Below are 13,497 nucleotides of genomic sequence, written 5' to 3' on the forward strand. Positions count from 1 at the left end.
CAAACTCTATGATTAGGGGATTTGGGGGTCTGAATTACAGACCACTATTCATATAGGCTTAGTTAACCCCCATAAATAAACCTCACAGAGAGAGAAAGAGAGAGAGAGAGAGAGAGAGTGCACAAGGCATTTATGTTCATTTATAACCCAGAGAGAGCACAAGGCATACATCATTATTGTTCTGTTCCATTCCAGAACACATATGGGTTCCAGATGCCCTCATTTTCCAGAAGAGCAGCCTAATGTTTGAATGACATGGTAAAAATCAACAAGGTTACGTGTGTTAAAGTATTTTTTAAATAACTATTAAAAAAGGCTAGATAAAATCAGACCACAACAATCAATCACATTTATTTATAAAGCCTTTTTTTAAACAAAAAGATCTTTCTGGATTTGTTGTAGCCTATATTTTTGCTTTTGTCTGAACTAGATTGATATGTTTTGTGTTTTTTTGTGGATCCAGGAAGAAAAGCTACTTCTCCTGCAAAAGCTAATGGGAGTCTGAATAAACCAATGCCCAATGATCCACCAATGTACTGTATTCCAGTTTATCCTGGTTACTACAGTATAGGCATTGGATGCAGGATCTCTAGTTTAGTTGGTAAACATTGACGCCCATGTGTGCCTAGCAGGGCGGGTTCTGTCCTGGCCTCCCCAGCACCACTGATAATGGTGTGGATAGACAATAGGGGGTGATCAGGGTCACACCCTGGCCTAACCCTGGGATAGTGGCCATCTGTGATGGGGCCATGATGTTTACCCACCTGATCACACTCTGCACTACAGCACACACCCTACTATGGTGTGGTCACCGGCTCTAGCCTTCCCAGCCACCTCCATCTCTCTGAATCTCGCTTTCTTCGGGTTTACGTCTTCATCTCTTTTATCCTCTCCATCTTTCTCTTTGTATTTCTGACTGTTTCTCTGTCTTTCTCCCTCCCTGTCGCTGTCTCTCTCTGTATTTCTCTTTTTCTCTGTCTTTCTCTCCGTGTCCCTATCTCTGTATTCCTCAACATTTCTCTTGCAACACTTTCTACGTTGTGAAATTCACCAACTGACACACCCGCTGACGCATTGGGGCTTATAATTTCAAGTGAATGCTTAGTATGGGTGTGTGCATAACCTAATATGCATGTGCACATACTGGTATAACCTGGATTTTTTTTAAACCTCCCCTGTAAATACCTGGTGTCAATCACACAGCTTTTTAGTTTTATGATAAATTAAGTCTAGAGGATCCATAGTTGAATATTACCTTAAGTTGCCCTTATACCCATGTAGCTACAAAGTAATAGCTTTATATACCCCTGAACTCCATTACCATGTAATTACATAGCAGTTCCTATGGAAAAACTATCACTGTTTAGCTACCTATTACATTTTACAAGTATAATAAGCGTCGTGCCGTGTGTGTTATGCTCTTCTTCTCCTTACACCTTCTGATAAGATATCCACATTTTGCATGTAGATCCCCAGTAGAAAGAAGTTAGTGAACCAAGAGACTCAGTAGCTCGGCATAGTGCTTATAACCACTTACTGCACTTAAGTGCTTATTAAGGGTCTTTCCAGACTTGAAAATTATGATATAGGGCTAGTTTGCATCATCCGCACTTGTCATTTCTGGACCAGGCCATATTTGTGTATGACAACCTAATTAAATAACCAGCAAAGCCCTTCGCGTTCATCTGTCAAATAGTTTCAGGTCAAAGATGACATTTCTTGCAGTTAATTGAGCATCGATTGCTGGGAAAAGGCGACGCTTTAGATCTAAGACAATTTGCTGTGTAAATGTATCTAAATCCACTAGTGGAATAGTGTTCATTGTCAATCCCCCATAATTGTCTTAGGGTCTCTGCCAGGGCTTTCTTAGCCAGATAAGCTGTGCTTTGTTCGCCGAAGAGCTGGTGTAGCGCTCTTTTTGTTGCTGTGGGTCATCACATTTTACCCTGCTCTCTGTAGCTGTATACGGTCTGACTCAAAGACAACAACCCTGACAACACCAAATGATTAGACACTGTAGGGTGAGACCCTAAAGTCACTTAGTCTCCATGAAATGGTCATTTATTTTAAGATAGAGGGTCACTAGGAAATATACAGCAACTGGAGACTTAATATAATGGAATTACTGTACTCCATATGTGTTTGTACATGGGGCACCAGGTGTTGAGGATCTGCCACTGAAAACCTATAGGAGGAAACGGTAAACCAACATGGAAAACTGTGGGGTTTCACATGTGCACTCATACAATATCTGCAGGATGTATTGGAGTATATTTGCGTAGATAGAGCATATTACTCAAAGCAAGGTTGGTTGTAGCCTACTGCATATCATGCTACACCATATGCTGGTGATAATGTGGTATCCGTGTACAGTATGGCACAACGCATGGCATTTTGGGTTAGCCCCACAAACACAAAAAGACTACATTGAAGAATGTCTTTGGAATGAATAGTCCATCTGATCAGATATTGATGCTGTACTAAACCATTCTAATGCAACATCATTGTCTGATGCAACACCGTGGCAAAAAAAAGGAGGAAATTCAGCTTTCTGACTCACTTATGTACCAATAATTGTTAGTAGAATCTTATGTCATAAGTGTCAAATCCAGTTCCTCAAATTACTATCAGGCAAAATAAAAGCTGTCAAGAGAGGCTAGTTTTAAGGTGACAGTGGGCCCTGGTCAAAAGTAGTACACTATATAGGGAATAGGGTGCCATTTGGGGCAAATTCAGTGTGAATTAATCTCCTGCTGCTTGCCACCCAGTTGAAATGTCCCTTTGAAATGTGTGGCTTACAATACAGAATGCTTTGAGTGACCCCTGGTGGTGGTAACAGTGAGATTGGGGTGAATCTCAATTGTTTTCCTTCATTACTGCACCCTCTCTCTTCATGCCTGTCGCAAAAATAATAAAGTTTTCCTCTAATGCGTTTAGAGAAGAAGAATCAAGGATAAACAATCGTAATACACCGTTGTTTTCGTATACAATTTGTATGACTACTTTAATACTATATTTTTATTGAATACTTTTTTTGTATAGATGTTGCGCTTTTGAGAGAGCTTGCGAGAAAGCATTTAATTGTACTGTGCAGTAGACTATGCATATGAATAAACTTGATTGATTGATCTCTTTGGGATGCTGATCCCCTCCCACTAGATGGAGATGGAGCAGAAGCAGTCTCATTTTCCAAAATGTGTTCCATGCCAACAGCGACACTGTCAGAGTGTTCTCACATCCAAAACACAAGTCATATCCTGTCTCTCTCATTTTGTCACACCCTGATCTGTTTCATCTGTCATTGTGATTGTCTCCACCCCCCTCCAGGTGCCGCCCGTCTTCCTCATTATAGTTCTCTGATTGTCCGTTGCCAGTTTGTCTTGTTTGTCAAGTCAACCAGCGTTTTTCTCAGCTCTTGCTTTTCCCTAGTCTCTTTTTCTCACTCTCCTGGTTTTGACCCTTGCCTGTCCTGTCTCTGAGCCCGCCTGCCTGACCACTCTGCCTTCCCCTGACCCTGCCTGCCGTCCTCTACCTTTGCCCCACCTCTGGATTACCGTCCTCTGCCTGACATGACCCTGCCTGCCGTCCTGAGCCTGCCTGCTGTTGGCTGAACGCCATGACCGGGCGTTGGACAGTTTACTGGAGCAATTCCACAGGTTGTCAGGGAGGCCACCTACCATGGTGGTAACCCCACAGCTCCTCAGTGACTCAGCTGCTAGCAGCGCCGTCTCATCGGTCACTCCACCTTCTCGGGAGCCCCGCTTACCTGTTGGGCGTTCCTAGCTCAGTGTGCCCTCGTATTCGAGCTTCAGCCCTCCTCCTTCCCCTCGGATCGCTCCAAGATAGCCTACCACATCACGCTGATGTCCGGGAGGGCTCTCACCTGGGCTACTGCCATGTGGGAACAACAGCCTAGTCTGGAGGGGTTCGTGGGAGAAGTGAGGAAGGTTTTTGATGCCCCATTCTCCGGGAGAGAGGCCGCCCGGAAGCCAATCCACCTTCGGCAGGACTCCTGCAGTGTAGCAGATTATGCAGCGGATTGCTGCACGTTGGCAGCAGAGTGCTTGGAACCAGGAGGCACTGTTCGATATGTTCCTGCACAGCGCCTCGGAAGAGGTCAAGGACGAGTTGCAGCCCGGGAGTTATCTACAGATCTCGATTCCCTCATCGCTTTGACAATCTGTATCGATGGGTGATTACGGGAATGACGGAGGGAGAGGATATTGGATTTAGCTCGCACGCCCAGGGATCCCACCGTGCCTCAGAGTCATTCCAGAAGCTCCCAATGGGCTCGTTACCGAGGGAACCAGAGGCTTTCCGACCTGCCCCGAGGGTTGCCGAAGATGGCTGAATCACTGCTTCCTGAGCCTATGCAGCTAGGCAGAGCTCGGCTGTCGCCAGCGGAACAGCAATACAGGATTGACACGAAAAGTTGTCTGTATTGCAGGACTCTTGGTCATTTCATGTCCTCTTGTCCTTTAAAAGATCAGGCTCACCAGTAGGAGCGAGTACTCTGGTGGTCCATATGGAGAACGTTCCTGCTTCCCCTGCTCGCACTCTTTTTCATGCTATTCTGCTGTGGGGAGACCAGTCCTAATCTCTCCGGGTTCTCATTGACTCTGGGGCCGACGAGAGCTTTTTGGACACTACCCTGACGTCCGAGCTGAACATCCTCACTCAGCCCCTCTCCATTTCCATGGACGTTAGAGTGCTGGACGGGCGCTCTATAGGCCGAGTCACCCACAACACCACTCCCATCAACCTACGTGTGTCTGGGAACCACAGCGAAGCCATCCAGTTCCTGCTCACCAAGTCCACTCAGATTCCCGTGGTATTGAGATTCTCCTGGCTCCAGCGACACAATCCCCTTATTAACTGGTCTACTGGTGCCACGCCCATTGCCTGAAGTCAGTACAACGTGCCCCGGGATGTCTTCCCGGGGGCTCAGAAGGTGCCACAGGCCTCTCCGCCATTCCTGCGGAGTACCAGGACCTCCGGAAGGTGTTCAGCATGGCCTGGGCCACTGCACCTGCTGCACCGACCTTATGACTGCAGGATTGACCTTCTCCCTAGCACGACACCGCCCCGGGGATGACTTTACTCTCTGTCGGGAACAGAGACAAATGCGATGGAGACCTACATCGGGGACTCCCTTGCTGCAGGATTCATCCGTCCTTCTTCTCGCGCCGGGCATCGACTACCGGGATCTCAACGACAATGCTGAAGAACCACTACCTGCTACCAATCATCTCCTCGGCCTTTGTACCGCTCCAGGAGGCCACCGTGTTTTCCAAGCTGGATCTACAGAACGCCTACCACCTGGTGCAGATACGGGAAGGAGACGAGTCAAAAACCGCCTTCAACACAGCCAGCGGTCTCTACGAGAATCTGGTAATGCTATTTGGCCTTACCAACACCCCTGATGTGTTCCAGGCTCTGGTCAATGATGTTCTCTGCGACATGTTGAACCGGTTTGTCTTTGTCTACCTAGATGACATACTCATCTTCTCCCTTTCCACCCAAGAACATGTGCTCCATGTCTGACGGGTTCTCCAACGCCTCCTGGAGAACCAGCTGTTTGTAAAAGCAGAGAAGTGCGAGTTCCATCATTCCACCATCCCTTTTCAGGGTTTCATCATCGCCGCAGGGAGTATGCAAATGGTTCCCGGGAAGGGGAGAGCGGTGGTGGATTGGCCCCAGCCTACTTCCAGGGTGCAGCTGCAACGCTTCCTGGGGTTCGTCAACTTCTATCGCAGCTTTATCCGGGGTTACAGCAACCTGGCTTCCCCCCTGTCTGCACTCACCTCGCCCAAAGTTCTGTTCACGTTGTCTCCAGCTGCTAACCGGGTGTTCCGGGACCTCAAACGTCGCTTCACCACAGCTCCCATCTTGGTTCATCCGGACCCTTCCCGTCAATTCATGGTGAAGGCCGAGGTTTCTGATGTCTCCCACCAGCTCAAAGCCATGGAAAATAACTACAATGTGGGGAATGGTGAGCTTCTCGCTGTGAAGATGGCGTTGGAGGAATGTAGGCACTGGCTGGAGAGGGCGGAACACCCATTCATCATGTGGACCGACCACAAGAACCTGGAGTATCTCCACACCGCCAAGCCTACTCAACTCCAGGCAAGCCAGATGGGTCCTGCTGTTCACACGGTTCAACTTCTTCCTCTCGTACCAGCCAGGATCCAAGAATGTCAAGCCGGATGCACTGAGACCATCCTTCCCACCTTGTGCCTGGTGACGACACTCAACTGGGGTAGAGAGAAACAGGTTCGGGAGACGCAGCGGTTCCAGCCGAACCCTGGGGGCCCTGAGAATTGGATGTTTGTGCCTGACGCTGTCCACTCTGCGGTCCTGGAGTGGGCCCACTTCTCCAGGCTTGCCTGCCACCCTGACCCTGTCCTTCGTGCAACAATGCTTTTGGTGGCTTATGATGGTTCTGGATGTCGCCGCGTTTGTCTCCGCCTGCACGGTCTGTGCTCAGAACAAGACTCCTTGGCAAGCTCCGTCTGTCCCTCACCAACCCTAGTCCCGCATATCCATGGATTTCGTCACGGGCCTCCTCCCATCTGAGGGCAACACTGCCATCCTGACTGTGGTCGATCGGTTCTCCGGGCTGATCACTTCCTTCCTCTCCCCAAACTACCCTCGGCCAAGGAGACGGCCCAGCTCATGGTGCAGCATGTCTTCCGGATCCATGGACTGCCCATAGACATGGTCCCTGGCCGGGGGCCTCAGTTCTCATCCCGGTTCTGGAAGGCATTCTGCGTCCTCATTGGGTCGTCGGCCAGCCTGTCCTCTGGGTTCCACCCTATGTCCAATGGCCAATCGGAGCGAGCCAACCAGGATCGTGAGACTACTCTGCACTGCCTGGTCTCCGCCAACCCCACCTTCTGGAGCCAGCAGCTGGTGTGGGTCGAGTACTCCCGCAACACCCTTCCCTGCTCTGCCACGGGCCTATCGCCGTTTGAGTGTTCCCTGGGGTATCAGCCCCCGCTATTCCCCGAGCAGGAGGAAGAGATTGGCATACCTTCTGCCCAGATGTTTGTCTTCCGCTCTCGTCGTACCTGGAGGGGAGCCGGTCGGCCCTCCTCAAGACCACCTCCAGGTATCGACGACAGGCGGATCGCCATCGGACCCCGGCTCCCTGGTATCGTCTTGGGCAGAAGGTATGGCTATCCACCCGGAATCTGCCCCTCTGGGTGGAATCCCGCAAACTCTCCCCCCGGTTTATCTGCCCATTTCCCATCTCCAAGATTATTACCTCTGCTGTTCGTGTTCTGTTGCCCCGTACCCTTCGTATACATCCCACTTTTCATGTGTCCAGAGTCAAACCTATGTCTCACAGCCCTTTGTCTCCTGTTTTCCGTGTATTTATACCTGTGTTCTCTGTTTGTCAAGTCAACCAGCATTTTTCTCAGCTCCTGCTTTTCTCCAGTCTTGTAAGTATTTAAATAACAAATACACATGTATTTGAACTAGAGGTCGACCGATTAACAGGAATGGCCGATTAATTAGAGCCGATTTCAAGTTTTCATAACAATCGGATATCGGTATATTTGGGCGCCGATTTGCCGATTTAACTAGGCAAGTCAGTTAAGAACACATTCTTATTTTCAATAACGGCCTAGGAACGGTGGGTTAACTGCCTTGTTCAAGGGGCAGAACGACAGATTTTCACCTTGCCAGCTCGGGGGATCCAATCTTGCAACCTTACAGTTAACTAGTCCAATGCAATAACGACCTGCCTCTCTCTCATGGCACTCCACAAGGAGACTGCCTGTTACCCGAATGCAGAAAGCCAAGGTAAGTTGCTAGCTAGCATTACATTTATCTTATAAAAAACAATCAATCATAATCACTAGTTAACTACACATGGTTGATGATATTACTAGATATTATCTAGCGTGTCCTGCGTTGCATATAATCTGACTGAGCATACAAGTATCTAAGTATCTGACTGAGCGGTGGTAGGCAGAAGGAGGCGTGTAAACATTAATTCAAACAGCACTTTCGTGCGTTTTGCCAGCAGCTCTTCGTTGTGCGTCAAGCATTGCGCTGTTTATGACTTCAAGCCTATCAACTCCCGAGATGAGGCTGGTGTAACCGAAGTGAAATGGCTAGCTAGTTAGCGCGCGCTAATAGCGTTTCAAACGTCACTCTCTAGTAGTTGTTCCCCTTGCTCTGCATGGGTAACGCTGCTTCGATGGTGGCTGTTGTCGTTGTGTTGCTGGTTCGAGCCCAGGGAGGAGCGAGGAAAGGGACGGAAGCTATACTGTTACACTGGCAATACTAAAGTGCCTATAAGAACATCCAATAGTCAAAGGTTAATGAAATACAAATGGTATTGAGGGAAATAGTCCTATAATTCCTATAATAACTACAACCTAAAACTTCTTACCTGGGAATATTGAAGACTCATGTTAAAAGGAACCACCAGCTTTCATATGTTCTCATGTTCTGAGCAAGTAACTGAAACATTAGCTTTCTTACATGGCACATATTGCACTTTTACTTTCTTCTCCAACACTTTGTTTTTGCATTATTTAAACCAAATTGAACATGTTTCATTATTTACTTGAGGCTAAATTGATTTTATTGATGTATAATATTAAGTTAAAATAAGTGTTCATTCAGTATTGTTGTAATTGTCATTATTACAAAAAATATATATATAAAAAAAAACATTTATAAAATCGGCAGCGACTTTTTTTGGGGTCCTCCAATAATCGGTATCCGCGGTGAAAAATCATAATCGGTCGACCTCTAATTTGAACCTAGGTGTGTGTACAGGCACAGAACAGCAGTGACTTCAGTTCTAACTTTGGCTGTCAAGCCCAAAAACTGCAGTGTGTACTCAGTTAATCATAGTCTTTGTCTGGCCTGTAGTTAAGTTGCATGGTTTGAAATATTCCACAGATGCTTTCCTCCAAAAATGGTCTTCCCAAAAGAGATGTATCCCAGACTTAAGACATCACTTCTAATTGAACTGTTGTGAATTAAGATGAATTAAGATGACAAGGTTAGGAAGAAAGATGCCACAACATGATTTACTTGAATAAAACTGTATATTTTACAGATCTTTGTACACTTTAATTACAAAACTGTATGATACTACATTTTTTAAATCAGTTTTTGGTCAGAGAATATTTAAAATCGTCTTATGTGCAATTACCATGTATTTACAAAGTCTCATGTTAGTGATTTATCAAAGAAAGCAACCAAATAACAACTCCAAAATGTTCATACACAACATAAGACATGGCTTAAAGATAAATATATTAGTAAATAAATATTCAGAGAACATATTTCCATTTATGAAATGTGCTGCTATACAGATACAGAAATATACAGATTGATTTCTAACCTTTTTAAAATGGTAATGATGGAGAAAATAATTATATTTCTTATTGTTTTTAAAAAGCATTTTTTTTGTACACATTTTCTTTTTATATAATCTTAAGTGCTACAAACAATTAAAACAAATTAAATAGTGACTTGCGTACCCCCAAATTTTCATTTGCAACACATCTCTATGCAAAGGCAAGATTAGATTCTCAATATCTTTAATTTATTAGGGCTCTGGGTTAACATATAAATATTGTTATTTCAAAACAAATGCCTCTGTGAAGAGAATGGGTACATTTCATAGAAACAGTAGAATACAGTCTGTAAAACAAACAAAAAGAAGGTATGAATGAACAAACAACGTTGATATTGTTTGTGAGCATGGTGTGTATTGTGTGATTTAATCATTAAAAAAAATCAAAAATCAGATGTGCTGCTTTTTTTGTAACTGTGTTGTAAAAAAGACATCAACAAAAACACACAGCCACAGTATAAAAGAGATCCTTGTGAATTATACTTTTTTCCTTTGGCCTATTTTTTTTAAGCAACACAAGAGCCTCATACGACCATCTACAATAGAGCTTAAGTGTTGAGGAGGCTAGATGAGTAACTGCCCCCCCCCCCAAAAAAAAACCATGAGCTTCTAAACTAGAAATAGTAACTAAAATGGATATGAAACCAATCCTTTGAAGATTTCCAAATCTCTTATGAGGAACTCAGAGAAACATTGTCACTATGTGGACCTCTATTCAACCAAAAAGTGACACAGTCCCGCCCCAGATAGTAAGTATGGCTCGCTGGCCTAAGGCTTGGTGTTGGTCTGAGTATACCACCAACAGACAGAACTGTAGAGTAGTTTGTATAGCTTAGCTTCATCTTCTCAATGAGAGAAGTGGGTGACTGACTGACACTGGCTGTCCTCCAACTACCAAAGATCCGAATCCCCAACAAACCCCCTAAAAAAAGAAAAAAGGAAAGGTTTTGGTATTCTTACATAACCTTTCATCTGAGTTGGTTGAAGCTTATTATCCAAGCTGTATAGGTAACTGTATGTCATAAAAGAAGTACAGTACAGTACACACATAGTCAGGTCTAAAGGTGAGCAAAAAAAAGACTTATTTTATGCTAATACTATTGCTCAGAGGGAGATTTAACAAGTAATACAAAAAAAGATAGGGGTCAAAAATATTGGTACCCCTCTTTTCAATACTTAAGCACCCTCCCCTTGTGAGGATAACAACACTGTCTTTTTCTAAAAATGTTTTATGAGATTGGAGAACACATTGGGAGGGATCTTAAATCACTCCTCCATACAGAATCTTTCCAGATCCTTGATATCCTTCATCTGCACTTATGGACAGCCCTCTTCAATTCAAACCACAGGTCTTCAATCGGGTTCAAGTCCCGAAAAAATAATATAGCTCAGTATTTGTATTATTTATTGTATACAGTCTTTTTTGCTCATCTTTAACAAGGGTGCCAATCATTTTTGACCTGACTGTACGAATAGTGCATACATACTGCATGTACATCCAGGCATTTGTGTAATAAGAATTAACAAAGGGAAAAAAAGGGAAAGAAATCCTCAAAAGTTTTGCACAAAATGGAGTTTCGATATCATGTGAAGAAAAACAACTCACCAAATCAGAAAATACAATCTCACAAACTGGGCCCAGCTAACACAATTAGTTGATCTTCTAATGGGTCTCATGACTGACCCTGGCTGGCACTGATGGTATGTGGTAGTAGCCTACATGTCGTGTTGTGCCCCTGCCAAACCAACCACTGAACTTCCACCCATATGTCGTAGCCTGATTCTCTATCACAGCCTGTAGAAGCTGCTGGTGGGGCCACGAGGTGGGCTGAGCCACAGGAATGAACTGGATAGGCCTGGTTACACCAGGCAGGCCATCATATAATTTTCAGTAGAAATCCACACCATCACCATATAGGATTATAACATTCAGAGCTCAGCGAGCAAGGCTTACAACAAGGCAACTGAGGGTTTGTTGATTGACTGACTGAACGACTGACTGGTTCGGTACCAAAGAGGCTGTTTCTGGGCTCCACACCCCCTCATATACCCCCAAGCCCCTCATCTGTAGCTTTACTGTTTCCCGACGCATCGTGGTTAGTGGCGTTCCGGGGGTGGAACAGGGCCCTGGTCTCTTCCTCCTGGGTGGGGTAAGTTTGACCTCTGAACTGTCCTGAAGTAAAGTACCCACCTTCACCTGGCTCTACCCGCCAACGAGTCCCAGTCCGCCCCTCGCCCCCTTGCCCTTCCCCCGTGATGATGCTGCCTAGCAGTAGGCTGCTCTGGGTCTCCGCCCCCAAGCCCGGCTCACAGTCTGTGTCCTCATGGATTATGGGTATTCTCTGGCTGAGCTCGCCACAGCAGCCCTGTCCGGAGCAGGCGTCTGAGTCTGCAGCGTGGTGTGCGTACTGCACGTTCACGGCATAATCCTCGTTATAGCGCCCCCCTGTGGCCCGGTGGACCTTCATCTCCTTGTAAAAGAAGCAGGGCAGGCCCTCGTAACTCACCTGCTCCGACGGAGCTAACAGGTGCTCCCCCTGGCCGTAAAAGTTCTGCTGATGCTGAGAGGCGGAGCTCTGCTGATGGAACTCCGCCCCCCTGTGACAGCCACGCCCCGAGGAGGCCAGAGACCCAGCCGTGTCCGAGTCCTGCGCCTGCTGACCTATGCACTCCATGTTGGGTGGGAGTACCTCGAAACAGCAGCTACACGCCCCTGCTCCTACTCCCCCCAGGACATGATTCCCCCCTATCTCCTCCCCTGTCTGCCCCCCCTTCCCTCTGTCAGCGGCTCCCTCTAGAGGGCCAGCTGAGGTAGTGCTAGTGGTGCTGGTGTCCCTGGGTTGCTCCAGTGACGAGCGGCTGCTGTAGTTGGGCTCCAGACTGCAGCTGGAGAGCTGGTCCCCCGAGCCGAACCCACAGGCTCCTGGAGGAGGCTGTGGCTGCAGGCTGCAGCCATCTTGGCCCCCCGAGGGAGCTGGGGTTAGGGAGTCCTCGGCTGTGGAGGGACAGGTGGTGGAGGCCCCTGCGGCTGTGGCCCCTGGCTCCCCTTGCGAACCCCTGCAGGGGCTCTTACTGCGGTAGACGTAGGGGTCGTAGTCAGAGCTCAGGGAGCTGCGGAAGGTAGAACAGGAGCCGTACACCCCCTGGTTGCTAACCTCGGTGCAGTCCAGCATAGAATCACTGGATGAACAGTGGCACTGGCCCGAACTGCTGCTGCTGCTGTCGCTGCCCGGACAGTCGGCCAGGTAACCGCTGCACACAGAGTGGTGGCCATGGTAACAGCCCAGGCCTGAGGCACCGCTCCCTGCCTCCCCTATCCTGGAGCTGGTAGCAGGGGCCATGTGGACCACCGTGGGGTAGAGCAGACCCCCCTGGAAGGCCCTGCTGTGGTGGCCCTTGTGGGGCCCGGCACCCCCAGCCACCCCCACAACGCCTGCAGCCCCCTCACCCTGCTGGGGGAAGGTCAGGCCCTGGAAGTAGTAGTGTTGGTACATGGTCTCATACTGCGAGTAGCAGGCAGCACGCGAGAAGCTGCGCCCATGGAATTTGGGCCTCTTGAAGGCTCCATGGTGGGGCCCGGACTGCTGGTGCTGGGGGTAGGTGGGGGGGTTGAGGCCCAGGCCGCGGTGTTGGTGCTCCAGGCCACAGTGGTGGGGGTTGAGGGAGTGGTCCAGGTGCATGGTAGTGTGGGGGTGGTAGCCCCGGAGGAAGGCCCCGGCGTGGGCAGACTGGGGAGTGTACAGGCCCTGGGGGTCTGGGTGGTGGTCCACAGTGAGCATTGTGATGGGGTTACCATGGGGGTCCATGGAGGTGCGGGTGGGGTAGGTAGTCACCTGCCCAGCACGGTGCACCCTGCCTGGGTAGTGGACGGGCAGGACTACCCTCTGCTGCCGGCTGTGGATGGGATTGCCATCCATGCAGACAGGGCCGGGGTTCCCCTTCTTTTGCTCTGAGAAGAGGGTTGTGAAAGAGGGAGAGTGTTTGATTAAGGTTAACCTAGAGAGTCAAAGAAGAGTCTTTCAAAGGTTAGCTTTGTTACAGTTACAGTTTTATGTGTTGTAATATTTACTTTATTTCATGAAAAGGGTATTTTACATCAACTGCATTTTGCT

At 47.7% G+C, this 13,497-nt stretch overlaps 1 protein-coding gene across 2 annotated transcripts in view; it reads right to left on the minus strand.

Moving 5' to 3' along the window:
- Positions 1-10,717: 10,717 nt before the first annotated feature.
- The window catches only part of znrf3 (zinc and ring finger 3), a 111,820-nt gene continuing 109,040 nt past the window's right edge, over positions 10,718-13,497 (minus strand). For both annotated transcript variants that reach the window (XM_024418242.2, XM_024418241.2), the window contains exon 8: positions 10,718-13,334. In XM_024418242.2, coding sequence (XP_024274010.1) covers positions 11,428-13,334 — 1,907 coding nt within the window. In that variant the 3' untranslated portion in view covers positions 10,718-11,427. The remainder of the gene's footprint in view (positions 13,335-13,497) is intronic.

The sequence above is a fragment of the Oncorhynchus tshawytscha genome, linkage group LG04, assembly GCF_018296145.1.
Source record: "Oncorhynchus tshawytscha isolate Ot180627B linkage group LG04, Otsh_v2.0, whole genome shotgun sequence".
NCBI classification, from domain to species: domain Eukaryota; kingdom Metazoa; phylum Chordata; class Actinopteri; order Salmoniformes; family Salmonidae; genus Oncorhynchus; species Oncorhynchus tshawytscha.